We start from the raw sequence: 25,473 nt of genomic DNA, 5'->3' as shown, positions 1-25,473 counted from the left end.
CACCAGACTTTGAATAATAAACAGCTAAAGGTAAATCATCAACATGATATTATGTACTTAGCCCCAACATTAAACAATCATCCTTGTACTGCTAGTTTTCTAAGCCCTAATAGACTATATATTACTAGCTGCCAACAGAAATTACAGTTAGTTGGACATAAAGAAGAATGTTTCCTAAATGAATGTATATGATCAGTGTATTCCACAGACTATTTCTTGACCAAGGCTACAAGAGTCAGGTCTGTTAACATTTGGCATGTATTCTTCACAAGCCAACACATCTTGTAAGAAAATGTCTACCTTATTTAAATGTCAATGTTTCAAAAAACACTCAAGAGCTGAAATAAGTAGGGGTTGGGTTTTTTAGAATATGATACTCAGTAAAAACAAGTTAGTTCTGGTGAATTCTTACTATACAACTGAGCTGGAATGAGAAATACTGCCTTGAAGAGATTCTCTGCTTTCTAGGGCTTAAGGGACAGCAAGCAGAATATTGTTTTTCCATAAGGCAGCTCAAACTTACATGAAGAAGTAGATATAATTTCTGCATATTATACGCTACCATGGAGCCACATAAAGAATGACCTTATTCTTTTCTTTTCCATCCTTGTCAAGTACCAGACATGTTAACAAGAACACACTTTAACCAGAATTGATTACAGGTCCTTTCAACCATCAGAAATTCATACAGCTGACCTGGAGTTTCCAGAAAATAACTTTCTCCCTATAGTATGTGTTTCAGATAGTCTTTATAATCCTGGCAGAAAAAGAAAACATTTTCTTCCTCTTGTTATGTGCATATGTGTACATTAAGCAATCCCAGCTGTGCTGTCCTAGATATATAACTTTTTTCATCAGGTAGCTAGTCTACTTTCATGTCACAAGAACTCAGCTAGTTCAGTAACAGAAGCCCACGTCTAGGATACTATGTGTGTCTTTTTTGCAAAGGCTGCATTAGAAAAATATCCTATGTAAATAACAGAGAAAAAAATTACTATATTCCCATCCTGTTTCTGCAACTCTAATTCAATACTCTCTTTTCAGTAATTATGTTCACTTACTTTGTTATGCGACCTCTGATCACTGGATCATTACATCTTGAATGACTTCATTATTCCAGTTATATACTAGAGTGAGTGAACTGTGTTTATAGTGCACAATTTTTCTGTTCAGGCTTGAGGCTGGAACAGCATGCAAGAAGTACCTGTATGCCTGGCCAGCCACTAGAGCCAAGAAGTACCAGTTGTTCTGACAGAACTTCCTATTCTGCTTTGTTCTTTTTTAGAACGAGCACCCTTTTATGCAGCTGCAGCTGTAGTGTACCCCTGTTCCACAGTCACTGCAGTTAGAATAAGGCACACGCAGGGAGTTACAGCTGTAATAACATAGGTCTTTGTGCTTAAGACATCACACAAGATATGGTAACTCTCTGCAGGATGTGGTGTTACATGCATAGCTGCACTCAGTTCAGCTAAGACAGGTAGGCACTTTGTCACTTTTTCACCTTTCTGTTCTCAAGGTGTTTGAGGGCTAAGGGCTAAGCTACAGTACATTAAGTATGCATGGGCACTATACTGAAAAGACCAGATACCTACAGGACTTCACACCCATATTTGCTTAGCGAGAATAAAGGGGCATCATATTAAATATAGCAGAAAAGAGCAATCCTTGATAACAGGGAAGAGTCTTAACCATAGGTATTCTGCACAACTTTTACTTCCAAATGTTATCTTGTTGCACAATAATTAGTAGAGCACAGTGATATAACAGGCTAAAACTAAATAAATACTGCAACATATATGTAGGTATTTAACAAAATGCTTTTAAAATTTTGGACAAGTGAGAGATGCAGATTTGATTCTGAAATCAGGACTCCACTTTTTTTTCCCTGGTAAAATAAGGACAATGGCAGCAATTTCACTGAGCTTACAGAACAAGTTTTTCTTAAACAAAACATTTATTTGCCTTCCTCAGAAATATTTTTTCATTGCTTTTGTATTTGCAGAAAAGTAGAAGAGCTCTGTTCTTGTGAATACCAGTGTCGGCCATCAGATGTTATACTTCAACATCTGAATGCACCCATCTGTGCAGAAAAAGAAAAACACTGTGTGCATAAACATGTAAACACTTTATTTTACAACGGAGCATCTCAGTGCACAATTTCTTGTGTAATATGACAGCGAGACAAAAACATGAAACATATGAGAGCAAACTGTAGGCCAGGTTCATCTTAAATTTCATCTTAAATTACAGCATACATGCCCTTAAAGTTAGAATTACCTCCAGATCAGTCACTGAGTACAAGCAGGTCCCTTACTTCCCCAATCATATTGGGCCTGGAAAACAACCAAGTTTTAACTGCTCGGTTTGTCCTAACCTGAAAAGCTTCAGAAGCCACTAAGTACACTAACAAATGATACTGGTGTAAATTAGTATTAGTCATTTTAATACCCGTTACAGAATTCAACATGGACATCAGTATTTTGATCACTGATTGTCTTTGCATCTTTAACATAGGTTGGCATTACTACATCAGTTCAGCGCTTGCTCTGAGGTTTAAACAGTACTGTGTAAATGTTCCCTCTCAGGGGTCCATATTGGAGCAGCGTACCAGATCAGTGATCCCAGCCTTCTGTTTCTGCAAAGGTTGGCAGGGACTCTAGGAGTGAGTATGTGCTGGCTCCTCAGCTGCATTGGTTACCCACTCAGCAGTTACCTTTCAACAGAGAAGCAGGGCTGAGTCAAAAGCAGCAAACAGTTAAACTGCCTATTTTTTTTCTGGAGGTACCTTCAGTAAAAACAGCTTCAGTCATTAAATTGCCTTTGATTCAATCCTTAACGTATGCCTTCACTTGCTGTATATTCTGTTGTCCTGGTTTCAGCTGGGATAGAGTTGACTGTCTTCCTAGTAGCTGGTACAGTGCTATGTTTTGAGTTCAGTATGCAAAGAATGTTGATAACACTGATGTTTTCAGTTGTTGCTCAGTAGTGTTTAGACTAATGTCAAGGATTTTTCAGCTTCTCATCCCCAGCCAGCGAGAAAGCTGGAGGGGCACAAGAAGTTGGCACAGGACACAGCCAGGGCACCTGACCCAAACTGGCCAACGGGGTATTCCATACCATGGGACGTCCCATCCAGTATAGGAACGGGGAAGTGGGGGCGGGGATTCGCCGCTCGGGGGACTGGCTGGGTGTTGGTCAGCAGGTGGTGAGCAATTGCACTGCGCATCATTTGTACATTCCAATCCTTTCATTATTGCTGTTGTCATTTTATTAGTGTTATCATTATCATTATTCGTTTCTTCTTTTCTGTTCTATTAAACCGTTCTTATCTCAACCCACGGGTTTTGCTTCTTTTCCCGATTTTCTCCCCCATCCCACTGGGGGGGGGAGTGAGTGAGCGGCTGTGTGGTGTTTAGTTGCTGGCTGGGGTTAAACCACAACATCTGTGCATATAAATAAGGGTGCCTACAGACACTGCATATGAAAATATTTATCATTAATTTGTTTTTTAGGGCTACTAGGCTTGGTGTGTTATTCAATTATGGGGAGAGTTGCCATTGCCAATGAAAGCAAGAGAGCTCTGAGATAGGAACACAGAGCTGTCTGCTGTTTTGACAGACAACCTCAAGCACACAAGACAGCTCTAGCCAAATACTGATGAGAGATATTAGAAGAAAGTAGGGGGGTTTCCCCCAAAACTAAGCAAGTAAATAAGAGTTATAGTAGTCATGAATTCTGATGTTGCTATAGTGGGAGTAATCACCATTCAAATACTATACTATATTCAACCATAATTTACTATAGAATATTTACTATGGCTTACATCTATATAAACACATCACTATAGAAATACATCTAACTAGCAGATAATGTGGAATTAAAAAATTATTTTCACTGTAGAAAACTTAAAGAAAAAGAATACTTTGTTCATATCACAAAAAAAATATGTACAATGGTTTTGTGCAGACATACCAAGATCACCGCTCCATTCTTGCTATTTTGGATGGAAACTGGGAAACAAATTTCACAGGCCCAGGACCTTTAGTAAAAACAGCCTTTCTTTGACAAGGAGCAGGATACAGCCATCGTGTTCTTACTCACCATAGATATTAACAGAAAAGATACCTGTCCTCACTGAAGTACATATTCAGCTATTATGGGACTTCAGTCCTCCACCTTTTCAGAGGTAGATTCAGAGCACATTTAGACACCCAGAAAACAATGAACTGCTACTAAGATCATATTTTCTCTTACAATTTTTATATCCTGAGAGATAATTTAAGGAAACACATAGCCAGCCTGTGCACTAGATGAATTGGAAAACTGGATTTCCAGCAGTCGGTAGTGATGATTTAAGAGCTGGTCTCCTGCAGGCCCTCAAACAGCTTACATTTTACAAGCAAAACAAAACAATCTATAACCTGCTGCTGTAACTATAATCAGTGGGATTTTCCCCACACCTACCTTTTCAGTGAAAAGAGCTTCCTAACTGCAGTAAACTTTTAAATTATTTTGTCCCTATACCAAGCAGAAATAACAACATATGGAACCTTGTAATACATGAACTTCTGGCTTTGAAGACAAAGTCCACGAAACTTCACTCAAGACTGCAATTCCAGGATCATGTGCAGGTAACCAAAGGCCAAACACTTCTAGGGAACAGTAAGGAGTATTTCTCAGTAATTTACTACTTCAGCTACAAGCACACTCTTACCTGTTTGGGGGTGTTCTTGTTTTGCTTTTTAACTTCAGCAGTGTTGGTTTGTGCCTCTTTCTCCCACCTTCTCTTTGTCAGCTTCACAGAGGAAGCACCACAAAATCCTCAGAGCTGAAGGCAGGATTCTTCTGACAGCCAAAACAAACCATTCTGTAAGAATAACTCTCCAATATGATACTTGGCATAAACCAGCTTTTATACTCTTCTCACATTCTTCTACTGACATGCTTGCTTTTTTACATGCTTGCTATTGTCCCCACACAAGTCATCGTCAGTACTTCCAAAGTGAGGCTATAATTACTGAGCCTAGACATCTCTCCTTCAGGATGGCAATGAGATTTTACAACTCATCTTGCATATTTACATGTGCAGCCAGTTCTGCCATCCTAAAAGTATTGACTGCAATGGACCTTTCACTACCAAAGCTTTATTCTTTCTCCTCAGGACTCCTCACACCACAGCTCCTGCATACCTAGCACATTTCTCCCATTTCCAGAACTTGTTTAATTCATATAGCTGTAAACAACTGGAAAGGGTCAGAAAACAGCTTGCTAAGGCTGCAAGGACTAAGGCCTAGTTAGGTAGCCTTCAGACTGGGCTTAGAAAGAACCTTCAGATTAGGACCAGGGACCTTATGTCAGCTAATCCTGACAACACAAGTTCACCTACAAAGATCTACAAGCAAGGCCTCCAACAGAGAAGCTACCTATAATCACAGAAAAGGAGGTACAATGAAAGCAGCTCCACAAATGACACAGACCAGCAGGAAAGGATCTCACATAAGGAAAAAATGCAGAGGGAATAAGGAGTTGGCTAACTGCTAACAGCTCTGCTTTCATGTATTATTGCAAGCTACTGCAGGAGTTAAACTGAGAAACAGCCTCTGTAACTGGCACAAGCTGTGTGAACAAACATGGTTTTGTAGGATAACAACCTTGTGCCTTTGGAAACAAGAACACTGGCTTTATGGTGTGTAAGAAACTAGCTTGCTTGGAGCTTTGCAAAGCTTAGACTCAATATGTAGGGTGATAATAATTCATAACCAGGGATATTTCAGCATTGGTTTTTATCATTCAAACCAAGCATTGCTTTCTACCCTCACACACATCACTTGGTGTAGGAACTTCATGCCACGAGGCAGCAGGGGCTGGAGAACAAGGCGTTATAACAAGGTGCACACACTGGGGCTCATTCCGACTCTGCTAGATTACCAAACAAGCCCCCAACCCACTCTTCTTACCTGTTTCTGTCATCCTTCATCTTTTGAGAAGCAGGCTCTGCCTCCAGGCACACATTTAGATACAGACAAACCTGCTCTCACCGAAAAATGAAGTGGTTTTCTTTTTGCTTCTTTTTGTTTCTTACAGAGATTTGATAACAAACCAAGGCTCCACAGCAGGAGCTTGGAGACCATAGATTCCTGTTTTGTTATTACTTTAGTACCTTAGTGGCAATACTAGGCTAGTATCAGTGTCTAGCACAGCTGGATCTTGAATCTCTTGTGTGCCAGATTTCCAGTTCTGTGTCCTGAAAACAGGAAGAAATGAGGGATGGCCTGGCTTTTCCCAATTCTTGTGCAAAGTTACTCTGTATCTGCACTGACTTAAAACCTCCACATTAAAACTGAAGTACTCTTTGTTGCTTATATATCTTCATATTAGGACACGATAGGACTCAAACTGAGACATTACAGCATAGACCAAGATAGTGAATCCCAACTTTTTTTTTTTTTTTTTAAATAGTAGTATTGTCTAAATCAAGGTGTTAGTGGGGAAGTTGACCAATGTCTCATACCATCAGTTACATCAATGGAAAACACATGCAATTACCATTTCATTTTCTAATACTGATGACTTCAGCACCAACCAAAAGAAGTTTCACTTAGAGCACAAACTCTTGTCCTTTACTAGGTGTTGGCAGTCCCACTTCCAAGTATTAGAGGAACACTGTTCTGATAACCCTGCATTTGTGCTTTTCAACATCATGCTAGAAGGCCCTCAAGTCCCACCACTCAACCTTACACCACATAAGGCAGCACTGCCCCTGAATTGAGTATCCCACGTTTTGCCTTGCTCGCACCCCTATGGTAGGACAGCTTCTGACGCAGTTTCATACTGCAGCAGATAAAAACTCAAACTCAGCTGGCAAAAGCGGTAATGGCACATAATACAGGTAAAATCCTTAAGTGTTACATTTTGAGTTTTGAATTCTAGGAACCAACAAGTCCCCCTCCCAAAACTAATCACACATCATTTTTAGCTTTAAGAGAGGAGGTTACTATATACCAGGTTAACATGAAGCAATCAAGATATGCCATTAATCTTCAGACCTCCTTGGATTTTTTTCTTTATCTAGTCCACTTAAGAGAAGACTATGTAAATACCTGGAGATTTTTCCTGAGGAATGTGTTCTACCTCTTGCAAGAATTGTGCCACAGCAACACCACCATCTGCTGGACTAAATTGGCTCCCTGTCTCTTACAGCACTGTGTGTTGAAAAGCAGCTGGGGAGAAGGTGGGAGAAGTGCATGAAAGGTTATTTGCACATTCTGCTGCCACTGACCTGGAGAGCTGCCCAGAGGTCCTGCTCCATTAGAAGAGACAAGCTGCAAGGTATAGAGACATAACAGGCATGCTTACACTGCACACAAAGCTGGCAACTTCCAACAGAGCAATTGCTGCTGAGCAGGTGGCTTAGCCTCTGATCAAGAAAATGGGATGCTACGAGACCTAACTGTTCCACCACATGGAATAGACTCAAGTATATTTTAGTCACTTTATTTATATCTATATACATTACATTTAGATTCTCCAAGTAGTCAAGGCAGTTATTCTCAAATAGTTTAGTACATCAATTTTATAAAATACAGCTGAACCAAGGTAAATTGGAAATACATACATTATGGTACATTAAGTGCTCTGAATAATGATTGGTCTGGCCACCTGCTAGTGAGTGATTCATTTGGTTTTGGTCATTCTCACAGGGGAGAGTCCACTCCACAGGTAACTCCCCTGAGCCCAGCAGATCTACTTAACCAGCACAAGTCCCTCATGTGCTTTTGGGGGACAGAATACATCGCTGGGCCACTACAAGGCATTCTGCTGTCTACACAATGACTCAAAGCAAGCCATCGCTTCTGACTGGGACAAGATTTAGACATTTGTCACAAGGCCTCAGATCAAAACAACAGAAGAAAAAGAGCTAGTGTAGCTCTGAAGAAATGCAGTCTTCATGTTTGCAACTAGGATTTGCTTACACACATATATGCTAAACTTGTTATAAAGAAATAAAAAAAAAAACCTCTAATCAAAGGGCTCATATAATACCCAGACTGTTCCCCTAGGACATCCTTAGGCATGCTGCAGGGACACAAACCTAACACAGCCCCACAAGGAGCTCTCAAAGATCTCTTCTGCATGAAGTACTACTCTCCTTTTGAGAAAGTCAGCTTTGTAGCAAGTGAAATGCCAGGACAATTCTTACTCTGAAAGGGGAACATTTGAGGAGATCTGTTCAACTGCTGGGATTTGAACTAGAAATGCTTACAACTTTATGTCACATGGCACCCAAAGATGTCCCAATTCCAGTTGATACTGCAGCTACTGTGTTACCCATGACTAGTAGGTTTGCTATTTACTCCAGTCTGGTCAGGACTAGTCTATCAGCCACATCCTGACCCAAAGTTAGCTGTTGATGCCAGCTCAAGATCGCTCCTGCAAACCCCTCCAACTGCTATAGCATCAGCCCAAGGTGGTCACAATTCACACGTTTGGGCTCTGTGTTTACAGGCTGTAAAAGAGCTGGCCAGTGGAAGGTTCTCTTTTACAGTGCTGAGGGCCTCATGCTGTCACGTACAGGGGAACATTAGCTACAGTCAGATGATCGTGTTGCTTTAAAGCCAGCTGCTTGAGACTCTGGAAGACAAGCAGTATAGAGCAGCCACACATCACTGGAGTAAGGTTACTGGTGACAGGACAGGGCTAGCACATCACAGCTCTACATTAGCCTAGTGCAGATGCCATGACGCTGCCCATATTCATGCTTCAACAACCAATCCACATACTGACAAAAGGTGGAAGATAACATAGCCAGCTGCTGTTGGGTTACCTTAGCTAGGCAAGCAAGTCAAGTTTTCTCCCTGTAAACTTCAAGAGGCGAAGGAGGAAGAATACCTGTAAATTTAACCAAGACTGGAACAGACTCAGGCTGCATGGCATGGTCTTTCACATCAATGAGCCAAGACAGAAAGTAAAAGTCACGGAAGTAAGAGTAGCATTGAGCTGATGGACTGGTTGGTTCCTCATTACACAAGGCCCCCCACACAGCCAGTCATCCTACATTTCAACACAAGAGGCAGGATGTGTCCAAGAGGTGGTCAGCTGTACCTGATGCACTGTGTTGGACCAAAGGGATTCTGGGCCAGAGGAAGCAAGAAGTACTGCATCATCTTTCCACAGCACACATCACTGCACCCCCAGAAACAATGATTACATTGTACAGAGGAAGTGAGAATACTTTCATTTCTGCTGCTTCAAGGTCAGCATCTTTGCTTATTCTCCAGCAGGGCTTTGCAGTGGGGTGGGGAAGACTTCTTCCAACACAAATGACTGTTGCCTCCTGGAAGCTCAGACCTGAGCTGCACTGGTTGTTTTTGGAGCCAACAGTTCAATTCTCACTGCTGCCATTTTCCATTCTCAGTACTGCCCAGCTGTTGCTCCTGAACAGAGTCATCACCATCTGCTGCAGAAGAAAATACTGAACACAGGAGGAGCGAACAAAATGCAAATTTCAATCCATAGTTACAGTGAAGATGGCATTACCAGGCAACTGGTCAGAATGAGCAAGTGGTCATAAAGAGCTCCCAAACTCCATGTTCGTTTGAAGTCCTTCCATCAGAGACTGGAAGTCAAAGAACAGTATTCTTGCCTCTCAAACTCATAAAAAACTCTCTTATCTACTGGCCTATATTATAACGAAGCTAAAAAGTAAACTCATCACCTACAAAACCAGGTAAAAATTAATAAAAATGGAAAGAAGTGCTTATTGTCATAACATAGAGATTCACACATCTCTGCACATCTTGTCCATCATACAAGATACCTGTTAGTTCAGTTTTTTCTTTTTACAGAAAAACATGACTACATTCATCTCAGTGGTGCAAAAAAAAAATTCTAATACTGCTGAAGAATCAGTTTTTCCACTGGGACTGCACAGTGTGATGAGATCTGGATGCTCATTCTCATCAGTATGTCATGCATGCAAGAAAAATATTCTCCCGGCAAAGTTTCACCATGAGGTAAATGCATTGTTTGAAAGTCCTGGGGAACTGAAATGGATTTGAAATGATCTGCCAGGAATGATGGTTTCATTAAGGAGAAAGTTGTCACTCTAAGGCAGTATGCTTCATTTTGTCTAGCAACTTAGTGCCTTCTGCTAAGGAAAGGGTTAATCAGCTTCATAACTAATTAATCAAGTCTTGTTAAGTTAAAGGGTATATTTTTTAGTTAGCTGTTTTCAGGGATTTGGGCAACATTCAGATTAAAGTACTGTTTAGGATTGAAGGGATATGTTTTGGGTTTTGCAGTATGCTGATGACTGACAACCCATTTTTATGGGATTCAGCTAAAATGAAATTATGACTGATAAAGACAGAGTTGTACTGCAGTAATATAACTTAAAAGATGTAGTGATATGGCATTACAGCTGTGGAGCTGTCTTTTAAAAAAAAACCAAACAAACAAAACCAAAAAACCCCATGTTTACAGAACCCAGGAAAAATTGAAGTTACAGAGCATAAGCAGGACAAGTTATTCAAGGATCCTAAACAGGTCAACTACAGACCACTGACAACAATAGCAGAACTCAGGAATTAATTTCATTCTTCTCTCACCCACCCACCCCCACAGAGGGGGGTTTATTTCACATTTGCAGTACCATGTATCCACTACAGAAACATGAGCTGCTTGTATTCAACACCACTTAGGCAGTGCAAGACTTAAGAGAGATCATGTACTTCTACACCATCATGAACTGGATAGTATCTGTTTCAGTGCTTTTACACAGAGATAGCATCACCTTCCCTACTGACAGAGGGAATGTCTCTTATCAATGCTGTTCAGTGGTACCTTACAGCATAGATACTTAGTGAGGCTGGTTCACTTATCAGCCTCCAAGAGAGGATTAAAGTGCAACACGCAGATTTCACACTTCACAACATGACGCACATGGTCAGTGTAGACATGGAACTGCAATCCTCTTGCTTACTGTTGGACAGACCACAGGAAGAGAGTGGACTGTAATGTCATTGTCCTCTTGTGCTTTCCCAATATGGGCTTTAGCTTAGCAATTCAGGCCCAGTCCTGTCCAATGGTCTGGCACCATCAGGAAATATTTGTCCATAGCTTCACAAAACCTGGTCCGGTACAGTTCTGGAGAGACCACAGTTGGCATCTTACCTAATGTGTGCGTAAGAGTAAAGAACAGTTAGAAATGGGCTAAAGAGCATACTGCAGTACAGACAGATGACACATGAGATTACAACACCAGACAGCATAATCATGAAGGCATACTGTACATGGAAATGCCTGTTGGTTCCAGGACCCTATTGGCTATTTTTTTTTTTTCTTTTTTTCTTAATTTTTATTTTAAACATTTAGGAGAGAAGACAGATCAAGGTCTGGACCCCTAACACTGAATTGAAATACTTGAACCTGGAGGAACCATCTAGACTTTTTACATCAGCCCTGATCAGTTTGGGGTTTTTTTCCTCTTCTCCTGTTTATAGGTCTTTGAGGTACTCCAGCAGAAATGCAAATTTTTCCCCATGAAGAATTTCACTCTGTGGACATGCTCTTATCTTCTCCAGACACCTGAGGAGTGGTACTTGAAGTGTTCCCCTTCCCTTTTCTTTCTAGCCCTCCTATTAACACGTGGCCAACACTAGGCAATGCTGCACAAAAGGTACTCTACTCGCTTCCACAAAGGGAACACATCGGCTCCTCAAAATATGGGCAGTAGTCAATTGCTTGACGAGGATTCCTCCACGCTAACAGCTCAGAGCATATCTGACTTTCTGGACTCAGAAAACATCTTCTGAAACGAGTCGGCAAGGGTTTTTGCTATGGATGACTAAGTTTGCATATGAGTAGCTGGTAACTAAGAAACAGAAAAGAACAGTCTGAAAAGTAGATGACCCTTACCCCATTCCCAGGAATTATAGTACTTAAAGGGTCACTCATGGAGGCAGATCAATGTATTAATTTTTCTGAAACTTGTTATTCCTTCCCCTGTTGCCCTATTCTGGGCAACTTAATCTCATGTTACAAATCTGCATGGTAGGGAAGTTGTGGCTTTATTAGCAGAGTTATTAGAAGCTTCCAGGTGACAAGGAAACATGATCAAAAGTTTTGCTTTCATTCGGGACTTACCTTGTCCTCCCAAGATGCCAGTTGACTTCACCACCATTTCAAGCTTTTTGTCCCAGGTAAAAGTGCGAATATAGTCTATTGCAATAAAAAAAAAAAAACAACAAAACACGCACACACAAGCATGTCATATCTGCTATAACCCAAATAACGCTGTTCTAAAATGTATCTATTTCCCCTCAAAAAAGGCAAGAAAGCAGTAGGCTTCCATAACCAGAAGAATTCCAGCATTCCCCCTACCAGTTGCCTCACCTTCCAGAGTATTTATTATATTTGAGTAGGGTGAATATGATATCTCAAAAGCCCAGCAAGATCACAATGAACTCTTCCTGCCTCTGCAAAAACAGACTGCCCAGGCACATCTGTCTGTATCCATGTTAGAGTTTCAAGGGCTCATTTACAAGAGTTACTTAGCTGATCCTCATCCCAGAAATGTATCAAGAAGCCCCACTTTGCTGTGACAGCTCCCACTACTTTACTGCAACAGGTAGCAGCATCAAGACTTGGGACACCTATCCATTTAAGCTAGTAGTATTCCTCATCATTGCAGCTACCTAGAGGTTTGGTAACAGAAAGCAAACACTTTTCACTTCATGATAGGACACCACCAGTGACCATGACTGGAAGAGGGGGCTGCAAGGAGAAGACTTCAGAATTATTTCCAAGTGCCTTTCAGAGAAAGCATGCTCAGTCATTACAAGCACATGAACATTTTGGTCTGCAAAGCTAAAGCTGCAGTAAGTTAAGCTTTTCATTACTGGATATCATTATCTCCTAACATTTGACTGCAACTGTAATTATACAAATTTGAATTTACTGTTTCTAGATTTACAAAAGGCCACCATAATTATCCAAATTTCACCTCAGCTGTGCTTTACACAAAACTCATCCAGACCTGTCAATCTTAAGACTTATCCATTTATCTGAATACTCTTTGAAAACACTCCCTTTGAATGCTTCGGTACTGATATCACCAGTTTGTGCACTAACTACTGTCACTTCATGCCCCAAGGCCCAAAGCTCCTCACAACAGGGCCTACAAATAAAATAAGTCTTCACAGCTCCTCACAGACCTAGCTTACTTGTTTCCTGTATCACATTAGGATCTAAAATAGGTAGAGATTCTGACCTCAGATTCAAACTCAGTCCAAACTAATCGTTTTTAGTTCCACCCCTGCCACAAATTTAGCTTGAGTACTTGGTAAGTTCTCAAGGTATCACTTAGGGAACATTGTGATAGCCTGATATAGCAGGCATGTTCTCTCTTCTTGAAGATATTTGTCTTAAGCTCCTTCCGATCATGAACAGCTGTTCTTGCCACAGTGAAAGAACTGTCAGCTTTAAACTTCATATAAAATATACTCTTTAATCAGGTAAGACTTTCCATAGGACGGCAAAGAGCCACACATACAGAAGGAGCAGAGTCTCATCTCATTTACCCAAATACTCAAGAGTCTACAAAACTAGAAAGTAGTAACAGCTTGCAGTTCATTGTAGCTGGGACTTAATTCTCACCTAGAAGTGTTACTGGAATGGCTTTCAAGCTTTATCAGAAAAAGAGTAATCCAGACCTCCTGGCTTGAGATCTCATCTGGAAGCATTTCTGAGCTAGGTTTAAAGAGAATCTCATTTCCAAGAGTCACTTCCACATCCTGCAAAATGGCTTCATCTCCAAGTCCTTTGCACAATACAAGTTTGCCTGTCTAAAGAGGAGGCTCTACTTTCCAGTCACAAGTCAGAGGATGTGGCAAGGTAATTACTGCACTGCCACCCATATTATCCAGGTCAGACTACATGATCACAAGTGATCCTGTGACATTTAACTTTGCTCTTCCATCCCTACCAATATTGTTTCTCCTCAGATCCCCTCCACAAAAGTTAAAATTTAAATAGCTATGTAAACATTACTGAACCAAACTTTAAAGATTAAACACATGAAAGAATACAAATAACATTCCTTACTTCAACTCAACTTGTAGATTAAATACCAACTTGACTGCTTTTACCTGCGAGGCCTCCTGCATATATTCTTAGTAATGCAAATGCTAACACAAGCCCATACAAGAGCTGGAGAGAAGACTTCCTAACTCCACTTTGAATATCCATGAGAGGTGAGGGTGGTATTCCATCAGGGAGAAGACAAGCTTTCCTGACACACATCTCTGTGATGGTGGTACAGTTCTAAGAGTACTGTAAACACCTAAACCAGAAGAAAGCAGTTTCACCAGCTGAAAGCAAGAAAATACAAAAGACAACCTACCAATGATCCCAACAACCAGTTCATTGTTGGTATCATCACGACCCACCAGCAGGGAATAGTCAATGATGAGGTGGCTGGAGAGGAACTGGGAATCACTGTGTATGGAAGCTCTCAGCACAGCCTTGCAATGGGAACGGATGTACAAAGGATTGTCCCGGACCATCTTCAGAAGGTTCTCATCCAGCAGGACTACATCACAGCTTTCCTTGCCTGTGTCTGTTTTAACATTTCTATTCCTGAGGGAGCCCTTCAGGTCAAAAACCTGCAAATGGAGAACAGCACTACTTTGTTCCATTGTTCTGCAAGGTTAAAGACTTCATCATACCCAACTGCAGTGTTTGAGAAGGCAGCATGGCAGGGCCACTCTTCCCTTCTCCACAGGAGGAAGACAGTTAACAAAAAACATTTTCATACTACAAAAATTAAAGTTTCCTGAGTGGAGAGTAGCATGTAAGCCTACATGAAAGCTCTGCCACCTCAATTCACAAGTTTTAGGCAAGCTATTTCATTATTAGTTAGCCTAATTTAAGGGAAAAGTGTCCCAATTTTTATATCTTATGGGTAAATTCAGTTTTTCAGCCAGCTTCTACAGACTCAAATGCTGACAAAAGTAAAGCCACAGAAGAGGGAGGTGGGGCTTGCATGAAGCACCATTTAACATCTTTTGGCAAGGCAAGAGACAGACCTTCATTAGGTTGGAAAGGATCTCTGGAGGTCTCCAGTCCAATGCCCTGCTTGAAGCAGGTCCTGTTAGAGAAGGTTGTTCAAGCCTTGTCCAGTCAAGATTTGACTAACTTCAGGGATAGAGTCCACAGTCTCTTTGGGTCTCTGTTCTAGTGCCTGACCACCCTCATGATTTAAAAAACAGACAAACAAAAAGAAAACCCACAACATCCTTTACATCTATCTAAAATTCCCTCAGTTCACTTCCTCCCACAAACATCCCCTGTCTGAGGTCAGGCACTGAGGGAAGGTGGAAAAAACTGATACTATCTAGTTTTAGAAGCGACATTTGTTTGAACTTCCTTTTTAGCATCAACTCTGTATTTGAAGAGAATTTTCCCCCAGTAATTTTAAGGTCTTCATCCTACTGCCTCATAAAGGTTGCTTTTCCTTTATTAAGAGCAAGACTGAACTCAAAATCTTGTCCCACACATGAAGTGGTTCAGTGAGAGAACAGAGGATTCAAAACATTATTAGTCTCCCACACACACTACACAGCAGCTCACCATCTCCATCAGTGAGGGTCTCCTTCTAAACAAATTAGTCTGTAATCCCAGTTAGTTCTTCTAAAAGCTTTGCAAAAAGGTTTCACATTTTCCTAATTAGGTTGGCAATGGTTTCTCTCAGATACCAGAGATGCAGGGACAAATAAGACTTCTAAAAACTGAAGCCTGCACTACAGCTATCTGAACTAGCCAATATAGGCATCAAGTTACCAAGGATCACATAACAAGGGAACAGGTACAAACTGTCATCTTTGACCAGTGCCAGATATAGACAGCACATACAAAGTTAAAAGTTATCTAGATGGCTACTAGTAACCCTGCTCTTGCTCCCAGTCAGAACTGCACTGCAAGGGAACAGAACGCTTGGCTCTTACCTGAGCCATTTTCCTGCCGTAGAAAAGGTTTTCCATGACAAGCAGATCCAGCTTCTTTTCAGTGTTGTTTTGAGAGTTCTTGTATCCAATTCGATATACCCCAAGGATTTTGGCCAGTGCTGTGGGCTTCTGACAAAGAGAAGACATGGGTAAGATCTCTGTGTACAAGCAAACAGCAAACAAATACTAGAGTACTAGAGGCACCACTGTTCTGTCCGTCTGTGTATTACAGGTTAGAAGGTTTAGCAAAATTCCCACTTTTGATCTTAAAAACATATTATTAGTACAGCTCATATCCACCAACATTTTCTTTTACTTAATGAAAGGGGTTAATGGAAACTGTTATTAGTCTGTAAAATATAGAACACTGCCTAAAACAAAAGGCACTTTGTTTTTTTAGATACCTTCTGCTGAACTGCATTAATGATATAAGTGAAGTAGTGTGGAGCAAAGTCAAGGAATGACTGAACTTCCAGACGAGGCATCTGCTTCAAGATGAATCTATCATCTGCCAGACAAAGGCAACAGGGTTAGATACAGTAAGTGATGTATTCTTTGCAAGTTCTTTAGGACTGTCGCACAGCTGAAGTGGTATAGAAAATTAAAGGACTACAATTCTTAAATCCTTAGCTACAGATGCTCATTTGTAAAAAACTTTTTTACTTCTGAAATTCCGAAATTCAGAATTTCAGCCTTTCTGGATTTCAACATTCTAGCAAATCAGGGAGAAGAGACTGCCTAAGTTAGATTTATCTCAGCTACATGGGCTTCTTATACAGACAATAGAAACAGCCTACAGACCCTTCCATTCAAAACTTGTTTTAAGTAGCGGCCCAGAAGTGGCCACAGTTTAAAAAAAAAAAAATCCTATAAATCATCTATAGCATGTGGGATTATAAGAAACACTGTGTCTTTAATAACCAGTGTTCCTTGAATCATACTGAAGTTTGTTTTCTGAAGCCTGCCTAAGGCAGTACAACCCTTCTGCTCAACTGGCCTCCCTAGATGCTACTACTGAAAAACAGAACTGCATTTTGTTCTCCTGCACATACAAAGAGACAAAACAATCTGATATTGAAGACCCCAGAACAATCCACTTAACTTTATATTCTGAGTGGCCACTTCACAGTCAGCAACCCTCTAGAGGTAATCAGGGATTAAACAACACACTAACCACCACCATCCCCAAATAACACCCTCTAATTACGATGGGGGAAAGAGCTGCATTTACCCTCAGTCACATAGAACGCAGCCCCAGATTTGCCACCTCGTGCTTGCCAAGGCATAGAGTGAGAGAGGGATCGGATGAAGTCCTCTTCACTGCTCCCCAGTATCACTTCACGCATCTTGTGAAACTCGCCAGCATAATAAATCCGGCAGTAGAACTTGGCATTCGCATCTGAAAACTCTGCAAAGAAAGGTCTTCCTCAATAACAGCATGCAATACTCACTGACTACCTCAGATCACAAGAGATTTTATTGATGTCTAGAAGAGTATTATTGTGCTAAACATCCCTCTCTCAGGCCTATTGTACTTTGGAAGTTTAAACCAATAGAATTTAAATGTAAAACTTACAAGAAAGTCAACCCCCTTTAGGTTAGCTCACAGTATGTGCCATGGGAAAGTGTCCAGACAAAAGATAAATTTTAAAAAATAAAATTTATGGGGTACTTTTGCAACAGAGAGATTGATTACAGTAAGTAAAAATTGCATTGCTCTATTCTTGATTTGTTTTTCCTTCCTGTCCCATACAAAGAAAAAGTAATTATTAACTTCAAGATTTCCATTACATTTGCATGAAGAACACAGTCTGTCAGCTAAGACTTCAAGTTATAATTTACAACTACTCACGGAGTTCCACATGGGGATTCACCAGCTGTTTCTTCTGTCCATCTCCTCCATCTACATCATCTGAAGGCATAAAGGGACCATTCAGTTAGGGTTGTTCATTATTATTACTGAGAAAGCCATGTAAGATACTACTTGTAAACTCACAAGAAAAATATTTTCTTTTTTCAGAGGGAACTATACATAGGGAATTAGAGATACAGCTATAATTGTATGATATAATATGTATGCTAGAAGGGCACTGCTGTTCATGAGACACACAAGTACAAGCTTTTTGTTTCTCTTCATTCGTTTTCCATGAGCTGAAACAATGAAAATTAAACAGGAAGCAAAGAAGAGAGACTGGGCTGCTTAACTAGAGTCAACTAAATCCAAAGGCATTCAAGCCCAGACCACTTAATGTCCCTATAATTACCAAGGTTTGAAAGACCCTATTTCCCTTCTCATAAAGCAAAGCAATGTCTTTAGGAGAAGCCTACACCTGATGCTCAAATCATTCATTTTCAATGCATGTTGAGTAATCTTAGACTGTTGAAAAAGTATGAGCAGGAGTGCATTCTGGGCCTTACAAGTACGAATAAGGTCTGGGAGAAAAAACAGTCCAAGACAGAAGATGGACTCAACAGTCTTGTACCTTGAGGCTCTGCTCCTTGGTTTTCTGCTCCCTCTTTGCCCATCTGGCCAACCTGGTAGTAGGCACTGTCAGCACCACGTAAGGTCTCTTTCTTCTGGGAAGACAGGTCTGGGCTCTTCCCCCCCGTGCCACGGAAGAAAGACAAAACACCAGATGGTTTCTTTGCTACAGTAAAAAGGAATAAAGAAATTGGCCTTGGCATTTCTACAAGCAGTTTAATAAAAGCATGACTCATACAAGCATTCTCCATTGACTGTTCTAACTGGAGGAATGACGTCATTCAACTGTAATTCATTTTCTATTCTTCAGGCAACCAAGGTCCATCAGGTTAGCTGACTTAGTGTTCTGAGTAGCATTCTGGAACGCTGAGTCATTTGAGAACACAGACCAAGTGTGAGTGTCTTTAACATAGTAAGAACCTCACTTCTCCATTTCAAAATAATTTAATCGCCATCTTTTTAAAGAAGGCAGTACCAAAAGAGATCAGAACATATTATGGACATCATACCCCACTGAACAGGCTAGACTCAAGAACAACCCAAGGTCCACTACATCGTAACATATTCAATCAGGGAATGATGCTCTGATCTCGTAAGAATCAGAGAAAGCCATCATGGGCACAGACTTCAAAAAAACAAACTCACACCACTACCCCCCGCCATGTTCTACATCAAGTCAACTCTAAGACTAGTCACAATTTCAACTCAGAATGCATTTACTTTGTTCTAACTTAACTTTCACAAGACCTAGAACCCAGACTAAGTGGACTCAAGTCTGAGCTGAGATCAGCATCATGGATATGGTCTTGGCAAAATGGTCTTACGCTGTTCTGACTCCGCATTGCGATTTGAAGGACCCATGTTAGCCTCAGGCAGGCGGACAGGGCTACTGCTCTTTGGTTTGCTGTCTGACATGCTGAAAGGAGAAAGGAAATAAAAAGTCATGAGCCCAACAAATACTGCCACCCGAGACACTATTGCTTTACTCCTGTACATTTATTTCTCTTCCATGCCTAACACTAACTACTGCTAAGGGAAGAGGATACAGGTTAAAGCTGTAATGGCATGGGACTCTCCAAAGTTGTCCTCCTCCACGTCCCTGAGAAAAACCTCTCAGGGCTCCATAGCAACAGTTCCATTCATCACCACAGGAAAGGTAAGCAAACGCAGTAAACCCTACCATGCACACAGTCAAGGGATCAGGTGATGGAACCAGCACAGTCCCCGACAAAGTGGAAACTCAGATACTGCAAGTATGTGTTGGTTACGTGGAATATGTCAGATTCCACCAGAAAGCAGAGATACTAATAGAGGCATATTTTGAGGGTCCTTCCCTGTCCTAGTTTTGGCTTATTCACTACAATCACTGTGCCTTTGCTCTATGTACTGTAGTTCCTGCATGTAACCTGTTCGGCTGCAGTCCTTCTTCAGAACTGTTCTTCAGAGATGCTTTGGACAACTCATCCAGGGCATTTCTGTACTCCTTGCAACTGAAGGGAAAGGAAAATAAAAAGAAGAAAAAAAGAAAAAAAAAAAAAAAAAAAGAGAAGAGTCAGCTGTTCTCTGAGAGACTTAAGACTTTGTAACACCAGCCCAAAGATTCAGCTCAGAGACAACCACAGGAAACAAAAACCCACAGTATAAGAACCTCTCCTTCATTTTTTCTTACAATTAGAACTTAGTTCCCTTAGAACAGAAGCTGCTCTAAATCATACTGCAGGAAAAATCACCCCTTGCTTCTCCCTCTCCCACAATTTAGGAACATGCTTCTTTAAAAGTCTGCTGCCTTGTGACACACAAATCCCCAAAATTCACTGAAGCAGCTGGTTTGGAGAGCTGAGTAATAGGAAGAGCTGCTACGACTGACGGTAGGCAAGGGACAGACTGCAGTATGAATGCCTAACTGCTGTTCCCTAGCTCAGTTGCACTTCCTCCAGGCTGGAGAGCTGAGCAAAATTTAGTTGCACTTCTTTCTCTAACAATTTAAAATTACAGGGAACAGTACAAAATTAATTCATTTTTGTGTACTAGAGTTCAGCAAGAAAAGCCCAAAATCCAGTTGCAAGTCAGAAAAACTATGTTCCCTATCTCAATAGTAAAAGGAGAGAACTTCAGCTCTGGCAGAAACTCCCAACAGAGCTGAGTGAAGAAATTCTGTCATGCTTGTTCCCTACCATTAGGATTTGAATATTCCTTGCACAGAAAAGCTGCAAAAGTACAACATGTGTCAGACAAACAGCAAAATCACACCAGTACCTGAGAGCAAAAGCTATGATGGAGCTTGGTTCTTTCTCACAGACTGCAATAGGTACACGTTCATGCTCATACATTAGGTAGTGCTTATCTGGGTCACTAAATGAAAACAACATAGGGACACTGTTAGTAGATCATAAAAGTTTCTGGAAAGAAAAGGTGAAGTTTTGGTCAAAACCCAGATCTCATCACTGCACTCCCAGGCACAAGCTGCAAGTCTCAGCATGGAACCAAAGCTCCCCAGATCAGCTTCTCCCAATAGACACATTCATAGCTATATGGTTAAATCTAAATGCTAATATGTTAAGGCAATCAGCACTTCAAGCAAGCTGCTTATATCAGAAGACCAGCTCCAAGTTAAGAGTCTATTTCTGTTTAGCAGCCACTGTTTCTAATGGCACCAAAACCTGCCTGAGTTTGTTCTGACTGTCCTGCAGCATGACCTGCAGAGTTAAGTCAGGGGACAAACCTGGACTCTTTTCTGAACAAGCAGTTTAGCACAGAAAATTCCCAAAGGCCTCCTGGGTTTCTGTAAGATTTTCTTATCTGTAGGGTCCAATTATTTAACTTTTACCTCAATAGCCCATGGCCTCTACTACTACCCTGGGGGTAGGATTCAGAAGTTAAACTCAGGCTGCCAAACGTTAGGCTCACGTCAAACGAGAAACACTACAGAGCACGCAGACCAAGTAGCTGAAAGACTTTCCAGCCTGCCCATTTTCACATGAGAGGGGTACTTGAGGGCACATGCAGTAGCCATTGAACCTGACCTACACCCAGACAATGTCAATTTGAGTCCAACCCTTGGAAGAGGTCTGGAAGTAAAAACAAGACAGGCATGTAGCTTTAGTAAGTCTTTGCTAAGGAAGGACATTTCTGCTCCCTCCCTGCAGCAATGAAGTTACAAGGCACCTTTCTCCCCCTTCCCCCCCACACCCCTTCTGCTCCCACAAGAGTTTGGAGAGGCATGCCTGCTAGGAGGAGAAGAAACTGATAATGTATATGCACAAGGGTGGACCATTAATAAGAAAAGCAGGTAACCTACAAATACCTAGAAGGGACACAGAAAAATTCTTGCCTTGAAGAAGTTCTACAGCTTATTCAGAGGCAAACCCAAATGATGACTTAAATTATATACTGAGTAAAGGAAGCATGCATAGCTCTGAAATTTGACCAGGCTGCTAATTCTGTACATCATATATATTATGCAGTACTTACAAGGGAAATGGAATGGGGTTATAGTTGTTTCCAGGCAAAAAGTTAGCCAAAATAGCTTTCATAGTAGACTTCTCCTTCACTTGGCTGTCTGTAGATCCCAGTGAGTGTCCATCAAACACATCTGGAACAGAGATAACTTAAGTCTGCACTGCAAATCACAGATCTTGTACACTTGCCACAGAGAAGCAAGAGAAAGAACACAAGACCACAATTGAACTATACCTTCTGAGCTGCTTGTTGTATCCTGTTCAGACAGTGTGTTGGCACCAGTCATATGTTCCGATACAACCTCTGGAGGTGTGGGCAGCTGAAGATGACTGGAGCCTGTGGAGCTCTGACTTGATAAAGTAGTCAGGAAACGATCCTCTGAGAGTACAAGGACAGAAGAAAGCATTTTACATGGCTGTCAGAAGAGATATTGCTTGCTCCCAGGCCAAGCTATCACCAGTGTCTACTTTCAAGAAGTTTTTGCTTAGAAAGCAGGTAAGGCCACCCAGAGAAAAGAAATGGGCAAGCTGATCAATGTAGCACATAACCTCCAGAAAATGCATACACTTATACCCACTACCGTCAGTTCACACAATCTTCAGTATGCCTCACAGATAAGAGGTCTCAGCACCCACAACCACTTCACAGAAGAGGCAAGAGGCATTTCCCAAATTCCTTGTAGTTATTCAGTTATTTAGAAAGCCTCTGAAAGCTTTTAAACTCAAGTTCAAAGGAAAACCCTTGCTGGCCAGTTTAGTATCATTAGTAATTCAGCTTCATACAAGAAGCAGACTGCTTTTTATAACAGCAAGCTAGAAATTGGCTTATTCCCATCTGACACAGTGGGGATTCACTGTTTCTCTAAATTATCAAATTTGACAAAGGCTCCCATGTTATGTCAGGCAAAGGGTTACAGCAAGCTTCTTTTGGTTGCTTAAGAAAAAGAAATAAACAAACAACAGACCTTTCTCTCCATTTTGCAGTGCTGGACAAGCATTGCGGGGGGAAGCATCCATGCTACTGATCTAGGCAGAGTAACAAAATACCAATGTTGATGCCAAGCTCTTTATAGCTGTATCTCTTCCTCTGTAGAACACTTGCAAAAGCAGATGTACCACAACAGAGCACCCCCACCCACTGCACTGTCACTGTATCTGCCACCACACAAAAAAGGCAACAGCAACCCAGCTTCACAAGATGCTTATGACTGCTGTCATCTCTGTATGCTGCTTTAAAGACTACACTCTTCCTCTACATAAACCTAATTGCTGCTAGATTAAGGTTAAGTGTGTTTTAGCATCTAAAAAATATGTGTTAAGTGGAAAGGACATGTATGCATGCAGCAGAGCAAATCCAGGGTCTCATGGGGTTTCTTACTGCACCTTGCTAATGTTAGAACTATTGGGAGTTCAGCCTCTCTGTATGGTGCTTATATTGTACTGCCTTGCAGTCTGGACATTTTCTCAGAGCATCAGCTCCCAAAAGGGTGGTTGTTCAGCATGCTGGCAACTGTACCCTTAGACAGAGCTCTTGAGGCAGCAGTCCAGAATCACTTATACATCCCCTCAGCCAGTTCCCATCAGACACATCACAGAACAGATATGAACCTGCAAATTCATTATCAGTCCTCCCTGTGTTCTTTGCTCTGCCTTTCCTGATAATTCTTGCCTTTTCTTTTTCACAAGGGATAAACCTGATGGGCAACAACCTAGGGTCTAATGAGGTGACCTCCTTCCTATCTAGGCATATGCCTGACAATGAGTGCAGCTCTCTGCTATCAGTATTCAGATTAACACTACACAGCCATCACAGGAAATCATCAAATCCTATTCATACTTAGTCATCTTCTGTGTAATATGGCTCTTGGTTCACGTCTTTAGGAAAAGATACATACACTAACATGCAATTCAAGCTTCTACAGCTGAAAACTACATGATGCAGTAAAACAAGTTTACTAAGTGAACCAAAGCCAGTCTTAAGACTATTGTGTTGCCCCAGGAAAAAAAAAAGTTTAAGTAGCTTCTAGCCTGCTACTCATACCTTGCTTTCTTCACCTTGCCTCAGTCTCCCAGGGCTGGGTGGTACTGATGGACGTTTTCTCCCTTTCTCTTGTTGGAAGAGATCCTGCAGTCTTCAAAACAAAACAAACAAATAAAAAAAACACACAAAACCCCCCAAATTAATCAGAAGATAGGTTACAGGTATTAACTGTGAAAGGCACAAGTTATGAAGTTTCTCCATACTAGAATGCAGCCAAGCATGCCTTCACCAGTCTTTACTGCAAACTCAGATGGTTGCCAACATGTACCAAAGCTATATTTCAAATGGTCAAAACCAGAACATTTTCTGCACCTCTGAGATAGTTTCACCCAATTAATTGCTTTCCCATGCTCCCCTCTTCCCTTGTCTTCCACCTTTATTCAGATGACACTTTCTCCTCTTGGATGCAAGTTGTGCTTTACAACACAATACTTTTATTATCTGGCCTCAGATGATTTTCCATTCCAATCAACCAGCTCTGTGGTCTTAACCAGTAGAGGGCATTCAGCACAAGCTGTCATAACACACTCTATACAGCAACTGCACTACAGGGAGAGAAAGCACAAAAGAACCTCTTCCCTTCTATAACCAACGCAGTATCAGTGTTTCTCATGATTCCAACATGAGTCCTCTTACCTATTATTCCAGGCTTGTAGCATCTCACAAAGTCCTTGCTTTTTAGCTATCAGAGACTCAAAAACAGATTGCAGCTGTTGAGGTGTGTCTATTGATGATGAAAGCAGCCTTGCTTGGATTTTCTCAGTCCAGTTTCGAAACTCCCCCTCTTCCATCTGCCAGAAGAAAAACTGTCAGTGTTCTGTGACCAGAGATGACACTAGATCTAAGTGGCTTCCCCACACACTTTGCAGCCTATGGTCTGCCAATGCAGAAATAGTCCATTACCTCCTTTTGGGCAAAGAGGTCTTCCATCTTCTCTTCTCTTGTTTTGCTGAAAGTATCCGTTTTCAGAGAAGCAAGGCGATCATCAACAGCAAGATACACTTGTGACACCCTGTCGACAGGGATGCAAACAGTTAAGCTGTGACTACTTGGAACATCTTCAACATTCTTTAATGAAAGTATGACTGTGTTCAAGGTTAGCATTTAAGAATACAAAAGACAATATATGCCAGTGTTCTGTACAGTAGGATGTCCCACTGAATTTATAAGGAAAGTTGGAAAAACTTCATTAGTATAGCAGAAACCTAGAAATTACACACACTGACATTCCTCTTCACAACTCATTCTTAGCAGCGGAAGTTGTCAGAGAGCAATACAAAGGTCACAAATGCATTACTAGCAGAGGGGAACAGTTGTGTCATATGTGACAAGGAAGAATCTGGGGCTGCAAACTACACCTCCACCAGAAGGGCGCAGAGACAGAATGAGTAACTATTTCAGCTCGAAACAAAGCTCCACAGGTTCTGAAGTCAGGTAGTCACAGAGGTATCAGCCATACAGTAACCCAGCCACCAGGCAAAACAG

The 25,473-nt window shown here is 41.2% G+C and overlaps 1 protein-coding gene across 16 annotated transcripts in view; it reads right to left on the bottom strand.

The window, feature by feature from the left end:
• Positions 1-7,481: 7,481 nt before the first annotated feature.
• The window catches only part of PIKFYVE (phosphoinositide kinase, FYVE-type zinc finger containing), a 70,931-nt gene continuing 52,939 nt past the window's right edge, over positions 7,482-25,473 (bottom strand). For 9 of the 16 annotated variants that reach the window (XM_052791277.1, XM_052791279.1, XM_052791281.1 and 6 more), the window contains 18 exons: positions 24,892-25,000; positions 24,625-24,779; positions 23,989-24,079; positions 22,913-22,973; positions 22,183-22,326; positions 21,961-22,096; positions 21,429-21,557; positions 20,746-20,841; positions 19,896-19,979; positions 19,314-19,405; positions 18,491-18,655; positions 17,860-17,919; positions 17,239-17,415; positions 16,412-16,515; positions 16,008-16,136; positions 14,405-14,666; positions 12,148-12,222; positions 7,482-11,175 (listed from right to left, as the gene is read on the bottom strand). In XM_052791277.1, coding sequence (XP_052647237.1) covers positions 11,060-11,175; positions 12,148-12,222; positions 14,405-14,666; positions 16,008-16,136; positions 16,412-16,515; positions 17,239-17,415; positions 17,860-17,919; positions 18,491-18,655; positions 19,314-19,405; positions 19,896-19,979; positions 20,746-20,841; positions 21,429-21,557; positions 21,961-22,096; positions 22,183-22,326; positions 22,913-22,973; positions 23,989-24,079; positions 24,625-24,779; positions 24,892-25,000 — 2,185 coding nt within the window. In that variant the 3' untranslated portion in view covers positions 7,482-11,059. The remainder of the gene's footprint in view (positions 11,176-12,147; positions 12,223-14,404; positions 14,667-16,007; positions 16,137-16,411; positions 16,516-17,238; positions 17,416-17,859; positions 17,920-18,490; positions 18,656-19,313; positions 19,406-19,895; positions 19,980-20,745; positions 20,842-21,428; positions 21,558-21,960; positions 22,097-22,182; positions 22,327-22,912; positions 22,974-23,988; positions 24,080-24,624; positions 24,780-24,891; positions 25,001-25,473) is intronic. The other 7 variants (XM_052791278.1, XM_052791280.1, XM_052791294.1 and 4 more) reach the window with 3 other exon arrangements.

Source organism: Harpia harpyja, chromosome 7 (assembly GCF_026419915.1).
Source record: "Harpia harpyja isolate bHarHar1 chromosome 7, bHarHar1 primary haplotype, whole genome shotgun sequence".
Lineage (NCBI taxonomy): Eukaryota > Metazoa > Chordata > Aves > Accipitriformes > Accipitridae > Harpia > Harpia harpyja.
This window is presented reverse-complemented; position numbering and strand designations above follow the sequence as displayed.